The sequence below is a fragment of the Ostrea edulis genome, chromosome 2 (genome assembly GCF_947568905.1).
Source record: "Ostrea edulis chromosome 2, xbOstEdul1.1, whole genome shotgun sequence".
NCBI lineage: Eukaryota > Metazoa > Mollusca > Bivalvia > Ostreida > Ostreidae > Ostrea > Ostrea edulis.
The window spans coordinates 7,726,776-7,750,676 of NC_079165.1; the positions used below are offsets into that span (position 1 = coordinate 7,726,776).

Sequence of the window (23,901 nt, forward strand, 5' to 3'; positions counted from 1 at the left end):
CTAAGTAATGTGTTTACATTATGTTGTCCCGGTAGCAGGACTTTACGCGCCTTTAATTTGAAGAGTTCCACTAATGGAAATGATAAGTATTAATTGTTATTCCACTTAGTCATCGATTTTTTATGTGATACATTTCCATGATCACGGACATTTATATATATATCAGGGTTGTCTTGTCAGGGTTTATTTATCATTATTCCAAAAGCAAAGTACTGTTATCACGATTTTATGCCTACTTCTTACCCCTCTGGATCCGCCACTAGCTAGATAATTTTGGTGATGCCTATAACAGCGGTACTCACCTATCATTGTAACATTATTGGAAGTTAAAATACAAGTAGATATAATGTTAAAATTTTGAATACTTTACATATATACATGTTAAGGAATTCATCATATGATGTTTATTAACTTTAGTGGTGGATGACCGAGAGCGAACATCCCCCTCTCCCTCGCACAATTCAATTTCTAGAATTGACAAGTGGCCCATTTTTACCCTTGAACGTAAAGCACTGGTCAGTCATTGTGTAATTCCAATTAACGAACTTCACCATTGAGTCCTGACCGTTACGCTTCGTCATACACTAACCCACTAATACTACCTAGATACTGATTTTGTACGTGATAAATTCCTGTGATCTTTACTAGTATGTTTCATTGTTTATTTGGAGTTTCTATTTGTTTGGGTTTTCTATTTTTTTCCTTCTTCAAAAGTAAAGTATTCATATTGCAATTTAACCCCCTGGATCCGTCACTTTTTTTAAGTAAACGTATAAATATAATTGTGTTGATCTATAATAATTAGGTAAATGAAGTCAATGGATATCTGCGGTAATATTCAGCGTTATTCACTTAGCTTCCTAACTATATTGAAAGTTGAAATAGACAACGTTAACATTTTGAATAATTTAAATATTTAGAATAGATAATCGTGCGGTGTTTATTTTTGAATATTTTGAAATTATAAAAAAAAAACAAAAAAAACTTTAGCGGCGGAGGAGCAGAAGCCACCCCTCCTCCTGCAGGATTTATGGTCCAAAATTGACAAAAGGCTCGTTTTGACAAGATAGAAATGGCACTTGAACGGAAAATACTGATCAATCACTCTACTTAGTCCCTGATATTCTATACAATGTACAATTTCAATACTTCATATATGTACAGGAAATAATCACACGATGTTTAGTTCGGATATAAAAAAAAATATAGTGGCCCAACTGGTCAGTCATTGTGTATTCCCAATTAACAAACTATCCTTTTAAATCCTAGTCGTTACGCTTCGTCGGACACGACAACATAACACATTGACCCTAACCGAACAAGTCTTGTAATTAAGGTCTTCTGCTCCCAAATGGAAACCTGAATAAGATATCATTAAGGTCTTCCGTTTCCAACGGAAGATTTCGTTGTTCTTGACACCACTTAAATAAAAAAAAAAAATAGTGGTCCCACTAGTCAGTCATTTTGTATTCCCAATTAACAAACTACCCTATTAAATTCTACACGTTACGCTTCGTCAGACACGAGATCATAAGCCATTGACCCTAACCTATCTAGTCTAGTACATGTATATATGGGTTTTTTGTTTACTGTAATTCAGGTCCTCCGCTTCCAACTGAAGACCTCATTGTTATCTCTGTTATCATTATGGTCTTCCACTTCCAAAGAAAGATTTCGTTGTTATTTTTGACACTACCTAGAGACATAATCTCGAACATTTATGTATCGATGATTTGTTGTTTGTTGTAATTTTTGGTGGAAGCTTTACTGGAGTTGAAGTAGATACGGTTGATATTGGAAATAGATTTTACAATGAAGAACTAATACTGTCTTCATTACTAGGAAAACTTTAGTAGCGGACTGATCAAAGCACCCACCCTTTCCCCAACCCCTCGACCAGCCATCACGTATAGTTCATTTTCCAAAATATATAGATGCAACACTTGATCGTAAAATAGAGATCAATCAATGCATATTCCTAATCAACAAAATACCTTTAAAAGTGCGACATTTAACTCTGGACACGATAAAAGTGCGGAGTTTTTTGTCTATGACAACCACATATTTTCTTCAATAAAAACACTGAAATTTCACTCTGTCATTAAATGTACGTATACGACGCGATCTAATCAAGCCGGCATAGAGGCGCCCCATGCGAAAATTACCCTTATCAAATGTTACATACTTCGGATTTTTATTGAGCTTAATCCTAAATATTGCACACCTAGATAATTTTCCAAAAATATATGAAACTTTTTACTTGTATCAAAATTCTTTCTGTTTTATATCTTCTAAATTTTATCATAGAGTTAACTAACAGTCTCACTTGCGGAATTAAGGGGTATGGAGATCGCACCCCCACCCCCACCCCCACCCCCCACCCCACCCCCATCATTTCAAAGATAAGAATTTAATGTGCTTGAAATTGCTCTGCTTCAATATTTTCTCCTGTAAGGGAGGGGGACAACCCCTCCCGAACCACCCTAACCGTGATTTGGTTAGTCCTCAATTGCAAAGCCCCTGTAGTCCAATATCCAGTATCCCGTTAATGTAGGGCTTTTACATGTAATATGTATATCAAATATGTTTTGTCCCGTGGGGATCCAGTGTTGTATCATAGACCCCCCCCCCCCCGGAAAAACGGGCCCGGAATTGCGCCCCAGCATATAATTTCCCCCTATGTACAAAGTCAGTATAGAGTCTCCCCTTTGGCGGAAAAATCGCCCTGGTATATATAGAACCCCCCCACCCCCCCCCCCCCACCCCCTGTTTCCGGATTTCATTTGTTATAATAGTTTAAGGAAATAGATATGCGCTCATTAATATTACGATATTCATAAAACAAACGAATATTTTTTGTTGTTGACATGATGAAGTTGGATTTACACGCTGAAAACTTTGAAATGCATATTGTAAATACAATATGCTTACCAAAAGACTTTAACGATGGTCAATATAAGTAGGATTTTTCGTAAAAAAATTGACTATAAGATGTATAATTAAAATATTTGAAAAGTAAAATAGATGAACTGTATAAATAAAAGTAATTAAATTTTCTCGTTTATTTAAATTAAAAAAATCATTTAAGTTCTTCCCAACTTTACTAATTCAAATGTTAGATACTAGTAAATAACGATAAAGACTTAAGATGTCTGAATGAATTTTGATATACCATTACACGATTTGAGCAATTTCCCCTTTTTATAAAAAATCATAAGATGATGATTGTTCACGATACACACACACAAAAATAATCAGAAGAATTACTGGGTCTAAATAAGCAAGAGAATTCTAGTATTAGAAATGGAAACAGATACATAGCTAAAATGTAAGAATGGGGGTGTACTGTCATTTAGGGGGAATTTCTATACTGGGACGGTTTTTCCAAGGGGGGTTGGGTTGGACCCGGGTTAATTCTTCGTAAGGGGAAATTCTATTCCAGGCCCATCTTTCCGGGGGGAATGTCTATCCCGGGCCCGTTTTTCCGGGGGGAAAGTCTATGCGGGGAAAAATCTTATGCTTTACAACACCGGGTAGAATAGGTCCTCAGTACTCCTTGCCTGTCGTAAGAGACGACCCAATGGGACAGTCCTTCGGATGAGAACGCAAAAACCGAGGCCCACTGTCTCAACTTCTGTGGCACGATAAATTCCCTCCCTGCTCAAAGGCCGTAAGCACCGAGCAGAGGCCTATGTTTTCAGCCCTTCACCGGCAATGGTGACGTCTTCATATGAGTGAAAAATTCTCGAGAGGAAACTTAAACAATATTCTATCAATCAAATCTTGAGTCTGTTTTCATATCCACGTAACGTGTGTCTCTAGTACTTAATACATTCTAAGGAACTAAAGATCATGCACCCAATGTTGGGAATGAACTAAGTAAACTTAATTTGTACACTTTTAATGCGATATAGTTTTAGACTTTTTTTTCATTAATGTATATTAAATATGCGCATGCCAAATATACAGCTTTTAAGAATAAAGATATGCAATCAAAATACTTTAGAGAGTACTGGTGCTAGTTTTTGCAATAAAAAGAAGAGAGAAAAAAGCGGGAGCTTTCATAGGCTTTGTCCCCTGGAACCACCCAGGACTTTGTCCTGGACTTACTGAGGTCTAAAGGCGGTCTTCAGACCCACCCACCCAGCAATTTCTCCGGGCCCCAAACTGAAATATTGCACCCGCCTCTGAATACAATACATAATTCATGGTTATCTTGCTTTAAAATCAACAAATGTAAATTCATGTAATACTACACAATTGTCTATTACTCGAATGTGGCCATTTGCATGGATCTTGAGAGATAATTCAATTATCCCCTAGATTATAACGCGAGAGTCTGAAGGATAGAGCCAGTCAGACAGCAGAAAGGCATGCGCATGTGCACGCGTGTAGATTATTCTTTTCCAATATAATTTCATACTAGAGCATTACACACCCGTTTTTATTTGTCAAACTGCGTTTTGGAAATCTTAAATTCTTCAATTCAAAATACCCAGTCTAATTAAGCTTCGATGATTCGGGCTGTATGAACTTCGTAACATCAGGGGCGGGTCCAGAAAATGCGGTTACAGGGAGGAGGCGCCACTTTATGAGGCAGGGGGTCTGGGGGCCGCCTTGAGGCCCACAGTGGATCCAGAGCAAAGCGCTGGTGGAGTTCAGGGGGGCGAAGCCCCTGGAAGCTCCGGGATTTTACAGGGCTTGAAATATGTCTCCTATTTAGTCATTTGTGAAATTAATAAAATGACTAAAATTTTATGGGTTTTAGAACAAAATTAAGTTCTCCCAATAAAGTAATGCAAGAAATCAAGAGATTGGCCTTCTACCGGTATAGAGATTGGCCTTCTACCGGTATAATAAAATTCATTTTATTATATACCAGTAGAAGGCCAATCTCTAAATACATGTATCCATACCTCCGGTGCCTGTGCCCTTGCCCGTGGAGAACAATACGTAAAGTGCACTTGTAAATATATTACCATTTTGTCTGTAATGATATTTACGGGTGTATTCAATACCACCTCCTAATGAAAACACGGGGGTGGGGGGGGGGGGTATCGTATAGACTCATTATTATCATTACAGACAAAATTACCGGTTCCTGTGATTAGACAAATATTGATTTATGTTCACAAAATAAAAATTAAATCAAAATCGGAACCAGGAAAGCTTAATTGATTCCCAACTACATGGAAATGGACATAAGATTTTCATAGTGATATTGTTTAGCTATAGTTCATAATGCATAAGATATAATTGCAAAAGTCTATCTGTTAGTTGGATAATATCTTGTATACAATATAAGAATTTCATAAGTTAACATCAGGGACCTATATACTAACTAGTATATAGGTCCCTGTTAACATCAACACTGTTCCAAGTATCTGATTTAAATCATTACTTTTTACTGGCTAACAATTTATAATTCTATTAATTTGTCTTGAAAATGAAAAATCCATCGTACCACTGGACCTGTTCATAAAATGAAATTTATCCAACTTCGCCCCAAAATCACAGATTAAACAGTGGCGGATCTAGACCTCACTGTGTGTGTGTGTGTGTGTGTGTGTGTGGAGGGAGGGGGGGGGGGCGGCATTTTTGGTCACGCAAAGGAGATGTGGTTTTGGTATTAAATGTTAATGAAAATTGAAACATCCATACTTCTTCATTATACTAGCCCGAATATTTAGAAATAATTGTCAAAGTGCACAAATGATCTTACAAAGATTTGGCCTAAAAGCAAAATGTGCTTGACCTGGACCATTTAAATTGGCTTTAAAAGTGTTTCAGGTGTTTTCCCCCAAAAAGTCACTAAAATGATTTTAAAAGATTTGAGATGACCTTATAGAAATTAACAAATTTTGCACTAATCAAAATTTATAATCCATAGTTTTGAAATGTTTGAGTGGAGTATGAATGGTTGGTATGAGTGATTATATATCAATTGTATATCTTACCTTTAAAAGTATATATTATGATGCACTTAATTTCTATTTGTACAAATAAATAAAAAAAAATTAAGCCTAAAAAAAAATAATTTAAAAAAATTATTATGATCCGAGGATTAATGTGCATTAAATTATACTTTGTTGTTCAATATGAAAAAGGTACAAATTAAACAAATATTAGAAAGAGATTACATATCTTAATGGTAGTATAAGTTAACCACATTCACTAACTGCAAAATTGTAGCTCTCTGAGAAAATATTGGGACAGATCTGTACCAATTAATATTTTCTCAGAGAGCTACAGTTCTGCAGCTATGCATTCATATGATTATGAATTTCACAATATTTCATATGAATTTAAACGTAAAAATTAAAATGTATCCTTTGCCTTTGTATTGGGTGATGTATATTGCAACATAATTTTCAATGTTCATGCTGAGAATTGCTTTGCCATTATTTTCCAAATATCACCATATAAGCCTACAATATTACATATTATGTATCAAATGAATTATTTATAATATTGACTGAAATAGCATGATATGTTGATCATGATATGAAATGCTTATAAAAGTATTAGATGGCAAATTACAACCTCACAAAGTCATTCACCCAGTAATTGTAGATAAGGAACAATGAGAAACAAAGCCAGGGGCTTGCTGAGCTGTAAAGAACATCCCATGTGTATTATACACAAAGGGATTAGTTGGGGTAAAAGTCACAAGACAAAACCTGGGTACAGATATAAAAAAAAATGGACAAAATGACCATGCAAGGACAAAGTCAATATTAGAAGTTTATTAAAGCATAATAACAAAATGTCAAAGGACATAATACTGATTTTTATATAAATTCAGGGGGGAAATCTGTTCCTTTTGTAAAGTTTACAAAAATGCATGTGTAAAATATATGTTATATTTTTTATGAGATTGTTTTTCAATTTTAAACTACAGATTTTGATAATTATTATTAAATGCTTATTCCTTTTATCATATCTATTGCAAAATATGAATTAAAATAGGATTTTCTTTTACTGATATAGAATACTAATAGGCTTTGTAATCATTGGGTTTACAAATTGCTACACAAGATCTGACATTTTTCACATAGCTTCTGCGTGCATGCATGTCATTTGATTCCATATCAACATATCAATTAATAAGCAAGATTCAAAATGTGAAATTACATTGAAAAAAAAAAACACAACAAAAAACTTGATGACTGATAATCTATAATATGCATGATAGTTCAAATTTTCTTATGAATATATATGTATATCAAATGATATGTCAGAACAATCAATTTGCTATTATTGTACGTACATGTATATGCCTTCATAATTTTGCTGTCGTGTGATAATGAAATATTGTCAAATTAAAAAAAAATGTGAAATTACAATTTAGTGTCCTTAGGTTTGTAATCAAGAATGAAGGAGTAAATGATAACCCAGTGGTGGATCCAGAGGGGGTGCTGGTTCAGGAAATTTTGCTAAAATAAAGTAAAAATGACACATTTTGAGGGTGGACCCCCCTCCCTTGATAACCAAAATTAATGGTAAAATTCCCCTCTCTCAAAAATTCCTGGATCCATCCCTGTAAGCATTAGACAATCATTAATTTGTCATTCCATTATTCATAATTTCTTCATTGGACACATGGAGGCCAACTCTCACATGTGTGTATATAGACATAATTCCAATTATTTTGATAAAGAGGTCAAAGTACCAAATTGAATTCAATATAAAATATATAAAGAATATCTTATCATGGATATAAAGATTAAAACATTTCAATCATGTTAATTAATAGATTTTTAGGTCAATTGATTCTCTCATGTGACCTATTGCTAGTGGTCAGCTTCTGTTGTGACAGTATATAAACAAAACATCAAGCTTGTAAATATCATGATTCCTAGGGTAGAAATTCTGACTCCAGGAGGAACCAAACTTGATATATAGTGTTTATGTGTAAAACATTTAAATTTAGATAACATCTTCCTTAATGCTATTGATGCTTTTAGGTAAAGAAGGAACAGGTAATTGTAAATTTCATGACCTCGATCAGTGATAATAATAATAAAATTTATATACATGCAGCCTTATATAAAACAGTTTATTACTCTAAGGTGCTTTACACAATCTGATTAAAATAAGATCTTTGATCCGCTCCGTTATTGTTATGTCGTTTCAATAAGATCTTTGATCCGCTCCGTTATTGTTATGGAGCGGATCAAAGATCTTATTTATAACAATAACGGAGCGGATCAAAGATCTTATTTTAATCAGATTGTGCTTTACAAGGGCAAGAAGAGGAATGCAACAATAAAATAGAATTAAATGACATTATGACAACTTATACATGTATCTGTAAATTAAATTATCAAAATAAAACACTATGATTAAGATCAATATATAGCTAAAAGTTGGTTGGTTGTTTGTTTTTTTTTTGTTTTTTTTTTTTGGTATTTGATAATTAAAAACACAGTTTATATATACATGTTAGAATCTAAAGGTTTTGATACTAGCTTTAAAATAGATGGAACCAAAATGGTCATAGTAATCACATGTCTTTATGATTTAAAAGAATCCTTCTTTAATTTTGTTGACACTAGAATATTATAAATGATGGATGCATTGTCAAGAAAAACAGAAAGAGATGTACAAAAATTGTGACGCTTGCAACTCCAGGGTTCTGATTCAAGGTCAGATCCAAATAGTGTTAAAAGTGCATATCAAGTTTATAATTGTAAAATGTTTCATCAGTATAGACGCTTTTGGGGGAATGAATTACACCTTATATTATACTTCTACTGAATATTAGAATTTAGCATATAAATGCATGCCTAGAGCAAGAAAAGTTAATGTATTTTATAGATTTCATTCATATTGAGGTTAGTAATACTTTTAACTAAATAACTTAGGTGACATGTAAGGTCAGTGTCTTGTTGATATTTTTGATGTGTGTATGCATGTACGTGTATGTGTGCGTGTGTGTGTGAAATACCGTGAAAAAAATCCAGAAAGATTTGTTTCAGAGTTTTGAGTAGTGATCAGTTTTAGCAATCATCAACAGCTAGGGTATGAATCTGTACACTCATCTTTGTTAATTTCTAAAAAGACTTAAATTGCATTTCAAAAGTAGTCAAGTGTTATGTGAAGGAGATTTGAGGAACATATGTTCCTGCTAAATGTGTGTGATCATACATTTGGGGTGTCAATGGATGGAAAATCATCTGAAGATCGAAGTTTTGAAGAAATTGAAATACTTTTTTGAATATTAATCAATCTTATTTTCATTCTAAAATCATGTACTCAAAGGAATTTTCTTTCAATTACATATGTAAGTGCATTAAATTGAATTATTTTTCTATTTCTGACTTACATTTAAAACAGTTATGTTTGTCATTTTGCTTCTCAAAGTAGAAAATATTTTCATGTAGATTTTTCTTCCAAGATTATTATTCCTTAGATTTCAATTTAGAACATTCAAGTAAAAGAAAATAAGACTCTAAAAAAGGAGATCTCCATGTGAATTGAGAGAAAGAAACGGAAATTATAAATTCTGTGGTGACATTAAATTTCATTTCATAATTTTGCCAGCTATAATAAGGTATGATATGAGATTCAGGGTGGTACATTTATGTGCATACATGTACCTTGTATCTCCAATTGAAAATTGATTGCTTTAAATCAATTTCAACATTATGAATATCCTACAAAAGTAAAACATAATGATTTAAAGTTTAAAAAACACATTGTTTCACTCCTGAAACCTTGACCTCACATGGATATATATTGGTATTTAATGTTGGTAGGTTTTGGTTCTTTTTGGGTGGATTTTGGATAATGTAGTGAATTTCAGTTAGTTGTAGCACAGTAACATGGAGTGAGCTTGCTTGCTTCCTGATATCTGGTCAATCACTTTTTAAGACATACATATTATTCAAACTCGCATTGCACATATTTCTTTACATTTTTGGTAGGAGTGTTTTATATGCTCACTATATATGTCATCTTCATATATAGATGTGTAATTGTTTGCAAAAAGAGGAGACATCTAAATTCCTAATAAAAATGATAATTACATTTAAATCATAATTGTGCACTTCATGTACTTTTTACATGCAAAATCATTTCATATAATTATATGGTTTTTGTACTTTCTGTCCATATCTGTAAGTCTGTCTGTCACAAAGTCTTAAATTGTGCATTAAAATGCTTCTCCTCCTGTATGGATTATCTGATAAACTTGAAACTTTGTACAATGCTTCATTGCCATTTGCAGATGTGCACATTGTTGGGAGAGGATTTATTGTTATCCTAAAAGTTATAGTGGTTCGATCCAAGAGGGATGCGGGTGTAAAATAGCTTGTGACCATTTCTCCTAGTTGCAAACATATTGGAGAGTCTTGAATTTTTTTTTTTTTTTTTTTTTTTTTTTTTTTTTACAATACTTCATTATCATTTCTCTGACCCAGGAATCTAATATTTTCCTAAAATCTACAGTGGATCAAAAACAAGTATTTTAAGTGTTGTTTTTTTTTTTTTACCCTTTATTGAATAATCTTTGTAAAATTGCATGTGCAAAAGTAAAGATGCTTTGAAAATTCAATCACAAATTTAAACATTTCACTGGTTTGTTAAGGTACTCACTACACTAAAGCTTTCTGACACTATGTTACAAGATGGCAATTTAAATGTTTTGGGAAAGTATTTGTATTGATCGATTTATTCGTCTATAACACCATAGCTAAGTGGTTAAAATAAAGCATTGGGCAAGAGAGAGAGAGAGAGAGAGAGAGAGAGAGAGAGAGAGAGAGAGAGCATTGGGCTGGTGAACTACAGGTCTTGAGCTCAAATCCACCAGTCTTTTGTTCATGTGTTGAAATAATATTTTTGAAAATCATGTTTTTATCCAAATTTGCGTTTTTTTGCTGTTTTTGGCATACACACTTATTGTATATCATCAGATCTTTTTTAAAATATTAAATCAATTTGTACTGATTTGAGAAATTATTTCCCGGTGTAGTGAGCCACCTTAAATGTAAACATAAAAAGACTCCAGTCTTTGTTTACATGACACAGAATGAAGGCTAAAATATTGCTTTTATTCCTGCATCCAGAAGGTTAAAATTTTGGCTGTGAACACAGATTCAGTTATACATTTAAAAAAATGAAAACAAAATTTAAAAAACAAAACAAAAACGTAAACGTCCTGCTTGAGAATTTTTCACTTGTATGGAGACGTCACCATTGCCAGTGAAGGGCTGCAACATTTAGGTCTATGCTCGGTGCTTATGCCCCTTTGAGCAGGGGTGGATTAATATTGTGTCACACATTTAGGTAATGTCATATAACTGTAAACAATGTCTCTAGAGGATTTGGGTGTTGTTCAACCGGAAATTTAATAAATTAATGCATAAGATTGGGTCATACTTCTTTTTGGACTAGAACATCCAGGACTGAACTTTCTTAGGGTCGAGATGTCTGTTAACCGTTTATTCGTATTTACCTGTCAAAGTCTTTTTGACGCTTAAGGTATAGGAGAAAGTACTTTGACTTCAGAAAGAATGTGATTGTCAGAGGGAGAATGATGGACCGAAGCATGCATTTTGTGAAATGATTCTTGTGTTGTTAAATCTTCGAGAATCTTGTTGGAGATGTCTGATTCGGTTCACGAAACAACTTAGCATCATCTAGCAGTAGCAGATTTCACCGTAAGCACTTATTTAATATATTGTAAACAAATTGTAACTGTAAGCTAGGCTATTCCAAAATTCCACAACATATCAGAGGAACCGGTAATTTAGCCTGTACATAATGATAAGTATGGTATATACCACACACCCCTAATAAAAGCACTGGGATTACTGAATCAGAATGACAATTGGGGTGGGGACGATGAAAGCAGAATTTTCGAATTATTTTGAAGCGAAGTTTTGATTTTTTTCATTGGGGATGGTACCATAGGGCCTACTATTATTATTACAGACAAAAATACCGGTTCCTGTGAATATTCACACCTGACGACCTGTAAAGGGTTGTAAATAGTGAATGTGAACAGCTGCATGTAAATAAGTTAGTGTTCTAACTGCATAATTTAATACCGTTCAATTTTATTCTAATATTTTTGTGATAGGGTTATATGTATACAATTAAAATTGCATGGGAAAGAGTTTAGTAATGCAGAGCTCTAATATAATTTAATTTATCATGTTGTTTAGACATTTATCCATTAACACATGTATAGGTCTACATAATTTAGGAGTGTAATTACTAGATATAAAGTTAATGTCATTCCTTAGCTTGCAAGTACATTCTTAAGAATCATGACAAACAACACTCTTTAAGATACAATTTTCTGCTTTATTACTATATTCATGGGATAAAAGTCCCCATCCTGTGTTTTATTTGGGATATTTATTCCCATTCATGCTCAAATAGGATATTCACTGCCATTTCATGTTCATTATGGGACATTTCCTCCCATGGGATATTGTATCCCATTTTGAATTTAAATATGGGAGTTAAAATCCTATGGGAGAAATTATATTTTTTCTCCCATGGGATTTTTGGTGGGAGTGAAAATCCCCCAAGTGGGATTAAAAATCCCTCCAAAATCCCATGGGATTTTTTGATTTCAGGTGAAATATCTTAAAAACTACAATAGTTACAAGTGTAAATGTTGGTGCATGTCTTGTGGACATAAAATCCCATCTTTTTTTGTAAAGGGTTTATTTGTATCCTTAATAAAAGGGTTGGCGAAACTCCGGACTTTTGTCGTGTCCAGAGTTAAATGTCGCACTGTTAGTATATTTCCAAGATATACTGATGTAAAACTTATATGGTACCAACTTTGATGCACCAGATGCGCATTTCGACAAATAATGTCTCTTCAGTGATGTTCAGTTGATCTTGCTTCTTCTCTTGAGGTTAATTTAGATACCCTATCCCCAACTTTAAGTAAAACATTGAGATAATCATTTTCTCTTTCTTATGCCAGATACCTATAATCTGGTTTATGTCATTATATAAAATAGAAAACAAATCGATAATCCTAGTGTTAGACAGGGGGTTCCATCTCAGACCAGTATTCACAGTGGCCAGGGTGAGGGACAGGGGACTCCATCTCAGACCAGTATTCACATGGACAGGTTGAGGGACAGGGGCTCCATCTCAAACCAGTATTCACAGTGGCCAGGGTGAGGGACAGGGGACTCCATCTCAGACCAGTATTCACAGGGACAGGTTGAGGGACAGGGGCTCCATTTCAGACCAGTATTCACAGGGACAGGGTGAGGGACAGGGGACTCCAACTCAGAATAGTATTCACAGGGACAGGGTGAGGGAATGGGGCTCCATCTCAGACCAGTATTCACAGGGTCAGGGGGATCCCTCCAACCCTTTCCATTATTTCTACCTCTCTCTTCTATCTCCTTTTTCTCCCCCCTCCCTTCTACTCTCAAAACCGTATTAGCTCTAGAAGAGTAAATCTATTCGCGAATGGACAACAGGAGTACCTAACAGATCGAGGTACAACTTGTTTACTACGAGTCTATGTCCATAAATCTGGGTAATGCAGAATGCGTACAAAATTAGTATTTTATCAAGTTTTAATAAAATTCTTCAGAATGATTAAATCATCAATTCAATATACAGTACTAATAATATTATGCTTTGTTGACATACAGTAGATACACAATACAAACATGTAATGATATAACACAGTAGATACACAATACAAACATGTAATGATATACAATTTTCTATGTCATTGACATCACAGTATCGTGATCGCACCTTCATTAGATTACATATATATCTAAAATCATATATATATATATTGATCGTGTAAACTACATATACGAATCTGGAGTATATAAAGTTATTGGAGTTTTTGTAACGGTTACCACACACTATCTCTACATTAGGAATGCATTATATGCTCTCAGACATACAAGTATACGTTGTAAAACACCATCAAACAACATCCATAAGCATCCGCTCATCAAACCATTGAAAGACAGTTGCAGAAAACTAGGGAGAAATAACACCGGTCGTAGATACGAATTGAAAAGTTGATGAGATCTACACTCAAATGTTGAATAGATCTCACCACAACAAGCTCATCCGCTATTGTAACACAGAGATATGTTTTGAACGAAGTTTGTGGCATTAATACAGGATATTACCTTGTAGTGTGTTTCACCCACACTGAGCAATAGAAAACTAATTCTTCAAGAAATATTTTCACATTCATGCAATACGTACTATAGCATATCAATATTCATGATACATTTGGGATCACAATATGCTTCAGTGGTAAATGTATTATATACATGTGTTCCAGTTCTAAAATTTATGCGACAAATCCATGGTTTTGAAGCCTTGTTCTGACAAAGTATTGTCCATGTTTTCTTTGGTGGGATTTTCATTTCTGATTTTATACAGAGGATTTTCCATTCCGACTTGACCGGAAGCAGGCGTCGGCTGATGGATATCTCCTATTGCCGTGTACCGGTCGTCAACCATGGTGTCATTGTTGACGGCAATTTCTGGAACGTTTGGTGAATTGACGAATTTGGCGTGACTAAACATGTTGGAAGATTTCCTAAATGATATTTAAAACATCTAGGTTAAATAAAAGTTTCATAGTATTAGTTTCAAACGAAAAAGCGGTAATTCATTGAAGTTTACAACAGAACTCCAGGAAATAAATCATATTAAAATGTAAAACATAAAATCCACCAGAGTCTTCCACATCTGGTTCATATTTGTATATTTTGTCTAACATACATATTAATGGCAAACTAACAACTCAACTTTATGACAAGCGGGGTTGTCTCCGGCTTCTCCATTGTCAACTTCCCATTTAAATTTCTTTAACAATATTCCGTTGTCACTTGCATATAGTGTATATGTCTCTCAACTGATTCAATACGCAAGAGCTTGTTCCGCATATGATTAGTTTTAAATCGAACCATGCTACTGACAATTATGTTGATATTGCAATCGTTTCAATAGTCCCATTTAAAGTCAACATTTCGAAAAAATTTACGCCATTCTTTACTTACTGATTTTGACTATACAGATTTAACTGATCAAGATGTAGGGCTTACGTTGGGTGTGACCGGTCAACAGGGGATGTTTACTCGTCGTATGCAATTGATCTCACCTTTGGTTTGTTTAATGGTCGGTGGATGTCCCACTCTTTTAAAAATTTTGAATTCTTTATAAAAATTGTGAGATTTATATTATCCCTATTATTTCACTTTTCCATATAGAAAATATTTGATCGTAATTTACGCAACCATCAAATCTTTTAGCACAACTTCCTGATATTTTCTTATCTAAGATTACATTTCTTTTACCCTCTACAGTGAATGCGCATCTAAATGATTTCTTAGGAGCGTAGGAAATTTACCCGTATTGTATCACAATACACCATACGGGTTGAAGCTCATCTTTTTCTGACCTTTGTGAAATATTTTATACCATTCTAATTACACTCAAACTCAGTCCCACAGGTAAAATTGAGTAACCCTAACAATGACAAAGGCGAACTCGGGCAAGCAGAAGGGAGGATGAAACGAAGACAAATCTTTATCTTTACTTAGAGTAGTTCACATGAACTTTAGGACTGTGTGTTTTCAGATCATATTTGTTGTCTGTTATCGTCATCAATACAGTTGTAGTCTGTCTAACTCAACATTCTCTACAAATTCTCTTGAACTAACGAGAAATGTTTCCATTCAAATCAAAAAGGTTAATTGATATATCATATAACCAAATTAAAGAATGCAAGGTAGCTTTAAAATAAGAGCTAATTTTGATGAAAATGTGAAAATAACGAACAATGATCAATCTCACATATCTTATAAAGTATAGAAAATCGAAGATTAAGATAAAAACGGACCCTGTGGAAATAGTAAAGATGGGATCAGGTGTCAAGAAGAGATAATCACTCCTTCTTGACCCGCCACAAACATCTTGTATTCAAAATCAGTGTGTTATAATTAAGAACGGCCCAGCAATGGCATGAACCAAGTCAGACAATATTCGATCTACTTTAAGTAAAACTTATACGGTACCAATTTGATGCACCAGATGCGCATTTCGACAAATAATGTCTCTTCAGTGATGCTCAACCGAAATGTTTGAAATCCGAAATAACAATGAAGTTTTAGAGCTATTATAGCGGAAACAGTGTGCCAAAAAAGTGGAGTCAAATTCGTCTAAGGATAAGAGCTATGCGTGAGGGAGATAATCCTTAATTTTGAAAAGAATTTCTTAATTTTATAACAGCAATTAAATATACATCCGTATTTTCAAGCTAGTAACGAAGTACTTAGCTACTGGGCTGTAGAGACCCTCGGGGACTAACAGTCCACCAGCAGAGGCCTTGACCCAGGGGTCATAATGTAAAACTTATATGGTACCAATATTGATGCACCAGATGTGCATTTCGACAAATGCAAATAACACTAATGACTTAAGAGATTAATGATAACTGTTTCTTTTCTTCACCTTTTCAATATAACGACCATATAATTTGCGACATTATGATTTTAAACGAGACTGTTGATACCCCTGTAACATCAACTTGCTTGTTATTAGCTTGTGTTGGTTTAAGGATTGATGATGCGCAGAAAATGTACTCGCGTTTCAAATCATTTGGGACATAAAAACACTACATGCAGGTGGTAATTGAATATTGTTACAGAAATATGGGAACTTAAGTTGGAGGTAGTGTACGAATTTCTTAATTTTACATGAGCGAGCTGTGTCTGCGAAATCAAAGAGGATTAAAATCGTTAGGATTATGCGAGTTTTTATGTTAAACATTCAATTATATATATGTGTAGACTGGATTTTTTTGTGTCCCCATAATCTTTATATCTCGCTACGCTCCCTATAAGGATACAAATTTTTGAATTGAAAAACACGTATTTTTCTTAAGTGTGAATTTAAAATTGATCAAAGCGTGACCCTATGACCACAAAAGAGGTCTCACGTTTAAAGTTTTAAACGGATATCAGGAAAACTCTTTAAGTCTACAGAAAAACATTTTGACAAATCAAAATTCAAGCCTCCTCATGCAGATTAGATTCAACTTCTTTTGGAAAAAATGGTCCCAGGTCAAGTACGACTTCAAATACGTTTGAAATGTTTTAACTATCAGTGTCTAAAACTTTGATCTTTTGTAAGAGCATTGTGACTATGCTAGCGTTGTGACCAAAAACGTTTAGTTTCAAACATTGATTTCATCAGTATACGTGAAGGTCACGTGACTCTTCGGGTGACTTCTCTCTTGGTTGATTTTAAAATTTTATGGTGTGTATGAGAGTATTCATACACTGAAAGGGGGCAATGTGGAAGAATTTTTGTCGTAAACATTTACATTTAAAATAGGTATACATGTATAAAAATTTCTTCACTACCTTCTATACATAAAGTAGATGAATCCCAAAACGAGTACTATAAAGACCAGGATAATCACGACGATAACAGCTGCAAATGTCCCGGAACTGACGTAGCCATCAGGTGTTGTTTTGGATAGTCGTGCAGGTTGAACTACTGGACCAGATGAACCTGTACCTATATTTTGAGTAATGTTAAGCAATACATAAAGACACTGCAAATTGGTTTTCCTGACCAAAATAATATTACACTAGAATAGTATTCTGTGTCGTTGTATTTGTTTGTATGTTTTCACAGGTGTAAGATATCCGTGACTTTAGTTACGTAAAAAACAACTGTATACTCTCATCATTGAAGACAATTTCATATTGAAGATATATCAACACGAGGAATCAATGCATTTACATGAATTAATTTACGTACTTCCGGTTTCTGTTGCTGTTGTTTTTGTTGTTGTTGTGGTTGGGGTTGTTGTTGTTTTTGTTGTTGTTACGGTGGTGGTTTCTATTACTTTACCTATACAAGTGGGAAAGAACATGTTTAAATTCAATGATTTACCAATTACGTATTCAAGGTCTCATTCCAAAATATACCCGGAGTTTAATCTCCGATTAAATGTATCACTGTTACGTTTATCAATCAAAACATCTCTTTGTTAACTTTATTAGAAAGAAACATGCATAAAGTGGACTGTCAAATACACCACAACAAAAACAACAACAGTGACGTGAAAGTGTGTTTAGCATTATGAATGAGAACAACAACACGTGACGTGAAGTGTGTTTAGCATTATGACTGAGAACAACAACACGTGACGCGAAAGTGTGTTTAGCATTATGATTGAGAACAACAACACGTGACGTGAAGTGTGTTTAGCATTATGACTGAGAACAACAACACGTGACGTGAAAGTTCATTAGTATTTATATTATTGAAAACAGCTAAACCCCGGTTTTAAAATTTGCAAATTATCATTGTTTTCAATAAAACGATTTTATCATAATTTAGATATGCAAAGTTACTGTTTGTTCTGTCTAAATCAGACAAGCAGTGAATGAATAGATAAATGTTTTGTTTTTATATAAATGCAAACTACTCCAGAAATTATTGTTCCTGAAACATCATGTAAATGTGTTTGGTATAAATGCAGCAGTATCGTTAAGTTTTATTTTTTTTATCACTATACGTCAAATTAATTGTATGCTTGCCAATTTTCATTTTGTTACAAGCTGAATAGGAATCAAGACTACATAACAGTAAATACTGCAGAAAATTAGGCAAATAAAATCAACTTTCAATACATGAATTAGAAAGAACATATGATCCAGTTTTGTTAATGAAATGTAATCATTAATACTTCTGAAGTTACCTGTTCGTATGAAGAAAATATTAGTATATTTTGCTAACAAATTCTGACATCCTTACATGATTTAAAATTCTCGACTGAGAAGTTAAAACGCCATAGAAACAAACAAACTCACAAAGTTGAGATAGGTCCACGGAGCCTCCATGAATCCAGTTCAGATCTTTGTTGCAATTTAGCTTTCCAGGTCTGGACTTTGCATATCCATCATAACATTCGTAGTCACATGACGAGCCCACATACCCACTGCACTGGTTCGAGAATTTGCCATGTAGTATTGTCATTGGGCATATTTTCACTACAAAACACGTCCTAAGTGATTAACTGTCAGAATTATTGTTGTTCACAGTTAAGAAATAAAGTTAACTGGAAACACATAATAATTCATAATGCTGCGAAAGAACTTTTTTGGTGGTGTAAAAATGTTCGTGTCGTGAGAAAATAATAACATGCTGTTGTGGTCTCTATTTCATGTTTGAACAATTTTCGTTCTTTTATGTCTACGAAAACAGCGAAATTTCGCCTCAACCGATAATCAGTACAATTCAAATATCAGCCTCAAAAACGTAGGTGCAAACATACATTATTTATTTTCAGACGTATCTTTAACAATAACAACCATTTCTTTGATAAATATTTTGGTATATAGTTTTCATATGGTTAATATGGCCTCTTAGATAATCCGTGGTCAACTAATAATCCCAGAGCATGTTGACTCCCTTTACACGAGCAAGAGCTTTACCTCCTTTGCACGTCCTGTGGTCCTCCAAAAGTACTCCTCCGTCTGGACATCCACAGGATCGCTTAGAGTCTGGCAGTGGGAAACAGAACGTGCTACAAAGTCCGTTATTCACGGAACAACTAGGATGAACTACAATAAAAAAAAATAGAACGTCAGAAGTTTGAAAACTTTATTCTCTAATCGTTATGGTATATTTATTTCAATTAAATATATGCTATATATGCACGAGTACATACATGTAATACATAAGCTAATGTAGGGTGTTTCATTAAGATTGTTATTTTCTACAACATTGATTGGCATACATAGCAAAAATACCAGGAGTAAACTTGTTAGTTTTTAAAAATTGAAAACGTAAACTCCTTGCCATACGCACATTTTCAATATCCATACAAAAGTATAAAATACGAAAGTCCTGGCTTTCAATTTATCAAAGAAGTTACATAGACAAACTATGAACAATCTATGTAATATTTCCTTAATCCTTACTAAGTCCAACCTGTAATATTCTCAAAATTTGAGGAAAATAAAATTTCTTGCCATATGCACATACATGTATTCAATACAAATAGTCTGTAACAATTAAGAAGGAAAACGTGTAAGCAGATAGATGGATAAACCACGTACCCTCCATATAGAATCACATTTCAAGAGAGGTCGAAATGGATCAAAATTGCAACGTGCTACACAGCAAGTTTCATTTTAATATGTGACAGATAAATGAAAATAGAAACAGTAAACCCCTAACGAATGGAGGAACAGACAAACAGACGGATGTACAGACATCACTGAATCATCTAAACCGTCTAAAGACGTGTGTAGTTTATTCGATAATTTTTCACTCATGTAGAAACGTCACCTACCGCAGGTGAAGTACCACGAATTTGACTGTTGCATGGCACTCAGGACCGTAACAGTGAGTAATCTATATCATACCAACACACCTACCGCAACACGGAAACTCGGTTTTAAGGTCGTATCCAAAAGATCCGCAAATTTCAGTATTAATGCTGAGTTGGTGCAGCGCAGATATTGAGAATCCAACCCAGACCTAATGGTTCGAGCGTCCTAACGACTATGTTACCGCGATAAGAGAGTATATGAAGACCTAATGGTTCGAGCGTCCTAACGACTATGTTACCGCGATTAGAGAGTATATGAAGACCTAATGGTTCAAGAGTCCAAATGACCATGTTACCACAATATGAGAGTATATGAAGACCTAATGGTTCAGGAGTGCTAACGACTATGCTACCGCGATAAGAGAGTATATGAAGACCTAATGGTTCAAGCGTCCTAACAACCATGTTGCCGCGATTAGAGATTATAATGGTGCATGCTTACTTGATGGTCTGTCACTATCGCTGTACACACTAATGGTCTCCAGTCTGCCTAGCTCCGGGACAGGGGTCATCCAGCCGGTCATTACTGCGCCTGCTCTTTTATCTATCTTTAGAATTTCTCTAAATAAAGAATTACTTACATTCAGGATGTCTCCTTAACTGAGAAAAAATCACATCATATTACTGCTTTAGAAAGCTGTAACGATACGAAGATGTATCGAAATAATGTCGCCGTTTAGGTAAATCCGACAAAATTAGCCCAAAGAATGAAAATACCAAAAATTCCGTTCATATCAATCGTATTTGGCAAATTTTTAAAGGCCAATATTTCAAGTAACTTTAATGAAAAAGTCAGCTAATATTTCTGATGCCAAATTTGCTCAACATATTTCAACTTTTCTTGCCCAGTGGTTTTAGGATTTTAATTTTTCTTGATTACCTCCCCTTTGGGGAGGAGCATGACAAACGACAAACTTGAATTCCCTACATCAAAGAATGATATGTGCCAAGTTTGGGCCAGTAGTTCTTGAGAAGATTTTTAAAAGGTAATTCTTCATTATCTCCACTTAAAGAAGGACGTGACTCCTCATTTGAACAAACCTGGATCCCCTTAACCCAAGCATGCTATGTAGCAAGGCTTGTTGAAATTAGTCCTGTGGTTCTGGAGAAAAAGTCGAAAATGTTAAAAGTTTACGGACCGACAGACGGACGCCAGACAAAAGGTTATTAGAAAAGCTCACTTAAGAAAACGTCTTGTTACAAATGAAATAGGAGATCTATCTAATTTTATTTTTTTACTATTTGGTAAGCACCTACTGTTTATAGGTGGCAGTGCAGTACAGATAGCCTCCACTGATGGCCATGTTGGAAAGTCCAGCCCCGGGGTTGAGATGGAAAGTCTGTTGTTTGGATCCCAGGATAGTCATGGATATAATTCTATCGTAATCTATGTAGTACACCATGTCATCTGAAAGACAGAAATCGGGCCTTACCAGTACAGTCATAGGGCAATGATGTCCATCTATATCACAAAAATTACCAGTTCACCTAACAAGCACGAAAAATGTATCAACTAATTGTTCATATTCTATATTACTACAGTGGAGCCTCGTTAATCCGGACACTTTGGTTCCCAGCAAAATCGTCCGGATAAATGAAGCGTCCGGATAATTGAATCGCATATTTTCTATCTTTACATAAGTAACCAATATGTGCCTACTTTATTGATGCATAGTGAATTCAACACATTCTATCATTGGATTTGACCATTTGCATTAGTAAATGAATTATGATAATGTTAACATTTACATTATTGGTGTAAATCAGGAACATCTTAAATATTGCTAAAAATGGTAGCCGACAGAATGGATCTGGTACTTCCGGTTTGTAATGTAGACTCAAACAAGAGCACATGTTCTTATCGATCAGGAAAATGAGAATTACAGTCTGCATATCCATTTATTTTATTTCTATTACTTCTGAACAATTGTGGGTTTTCGTTAATAATAATGTTTTATGGTTGAATTTCTTACTAATAATCACTAGAAGTTTAGAGCAATAACACCATGAGAGGCAGATCACGAATTGTGATTACTTACATTCATAGTCCACTGTGATCGAAGTTAGTGCCGTCGTGCCATATGCCACAAGTAGTACGTCATCTGTGCCGTCCATGTTAGCTCTTCCCACGGTACCCGCCCCGTCTATCCAGAAAATGTAACTGTAAAATAAGACAGAATTTCATTATACATGTTCATTCCAATGTTCTTTAGTATACAATAAAGGTCATATATGTGATGTTTAACGATAAAAGAACGTTCACAAACATTTAGCATTGTATAAGGAAATTTGATAAAAATTTAGAAGTTGTGTCTTTTTTTTATGCTATGCAATTTCAATGGTCGTGATATAAGAGACAAAATATGTGAAACTGTATTAGACATTTCGTTTTAGTTCATTCCTAATAATTTAGAAAAACGAAGAATGTTATATGATACCGAGCAATATCATGTAGCAAATAAACGAGAGAGACATACGTATTGTGATGTCTAGAACGTCATACTTGTTTAAGAGAGTGTTGAGAAAGTTAAATGAATCAATGAAATTGCGTTTTACAAGTGAGAGTAAATTATTATGAAACAAAATTTCTTTAAAAAGTCTTGATCTTTTACAGGCAAGATAAGATGTTATCATATTTTGTCGACTTGATATATCCCAATGAACTCGAGATAAAAAACCCTAAAGAGTCTTCCATATCTATCTTTGGATGTTTTATTGAATATTAAAGGCAAACTGACAACTCAATTTTATGACAAACAGGATGGCTTCATCCTCTCCGCCATCAATATCCACAATTCATGTCACAGTATCCCATTACTACCTGCACAAGGTGGTCATGTCTTTTAACTGACACGATACGCGAGAGCATGTTCTAAGTATGATAATTTTTTGAACGGAAGAAGGTTACAGAGATTTCAACAGACTCGTTTAAAGTCAGCCTTTTGCAGATTCTATGGTTGTTATAATGATCTAATTTGCATATACAACCTGTCATTAGGACGAATGCTGTCCGACGTTTTCTATTCCATTTGTTAGGCCGTTCGTAACTCACTGAGTTTTACTACGGATTTCTCCGTTTGCCTGATCACGATATGCGACCCACGGCGGCTGTGACCAGTCAACAAGCGGTGCTTAATCCTAGGCACCTAATCTCGCCTCGGTGCTACCAGGGTCTATGTTTGCTATACACTCAATTTTACATTTTTAGGGAATTTAAAAGATTAAACACTTTTGCATCTAGATCTATAATAATCATTTGTATATCTGTATCTATACTTGTATATATATATTGCCCATTACATTCAAAATGCCACAAGGGAAAATTTGACATGTATTTATCAAAGATTTGCATATTAAGGGTCCCTTTTTCCATTTTTTTTTTTTTGGTTATTTTTCAACAAACATTCTGTATATATTACATAGAGTTTAATTTCATAATATGATATAGAATTACAGAAGTGTTCAGTTATTTCAGAGAGAGAGAGAGAGAGAGAGAGAGAGAGAGAGAGAGACTTTGTACACCTTGC

At 34.4% G+C, this 23,901-nt stretch overlaps 1 protein-coding gene across 2 annotated transcripts in view; it reads right to left on the minus strand.

Moving 5' to 3' along the window:
• Positions 1–13,541: 13,541 nt before the first annotated feature.
• LOC125679510 (low-density lipoprotein receptor-related protein 6-like) overlaps positions 13,542–23,901 on the minus strand; it is a 49,315-nt gene continuing 38,955 nt past the window's right edge. Inside the window, exons 14-21 of one of the 2 annotated variants that reach the window (XM_048918773.2) lie at positions 22,414–22,535; positions 21,632–21,782; positions 20,817–20,935; positions 19,473–19,601; positions 18,849–19,028; positions 17,791–17,883; positions 17,388–17,544; positions 13,542–14,557 (exon numbers count right to left, since the gene is read on the minus strand). In XM_048918773.2, coding sequence (XP_048774730.2) covers positions 14,299–14,557; positions 17,388–17,544; positions 17,791–17,883; positions 18,849–19,028; positions 19,473–19,601; positions 20,817–20,935; positions 21,632–21,782; positions 22,414–22,535 — 1,210 coding nt within the window. In that variant the 3' untranslated portion in view covers positions 13,542–14,298. The remainder of the gene's footprint in view (positions 14,558–17,387; positions 17,545–17,790; positions 17,884–18,848; positions 19,029–19,472; positions 19,602–20,816; positions 20,936–21,631; positions 21,783–22,413; positions 22,536–23,901) is intronic. The other variant, XM_048918774.2, reaches the window with a different exon arrangement.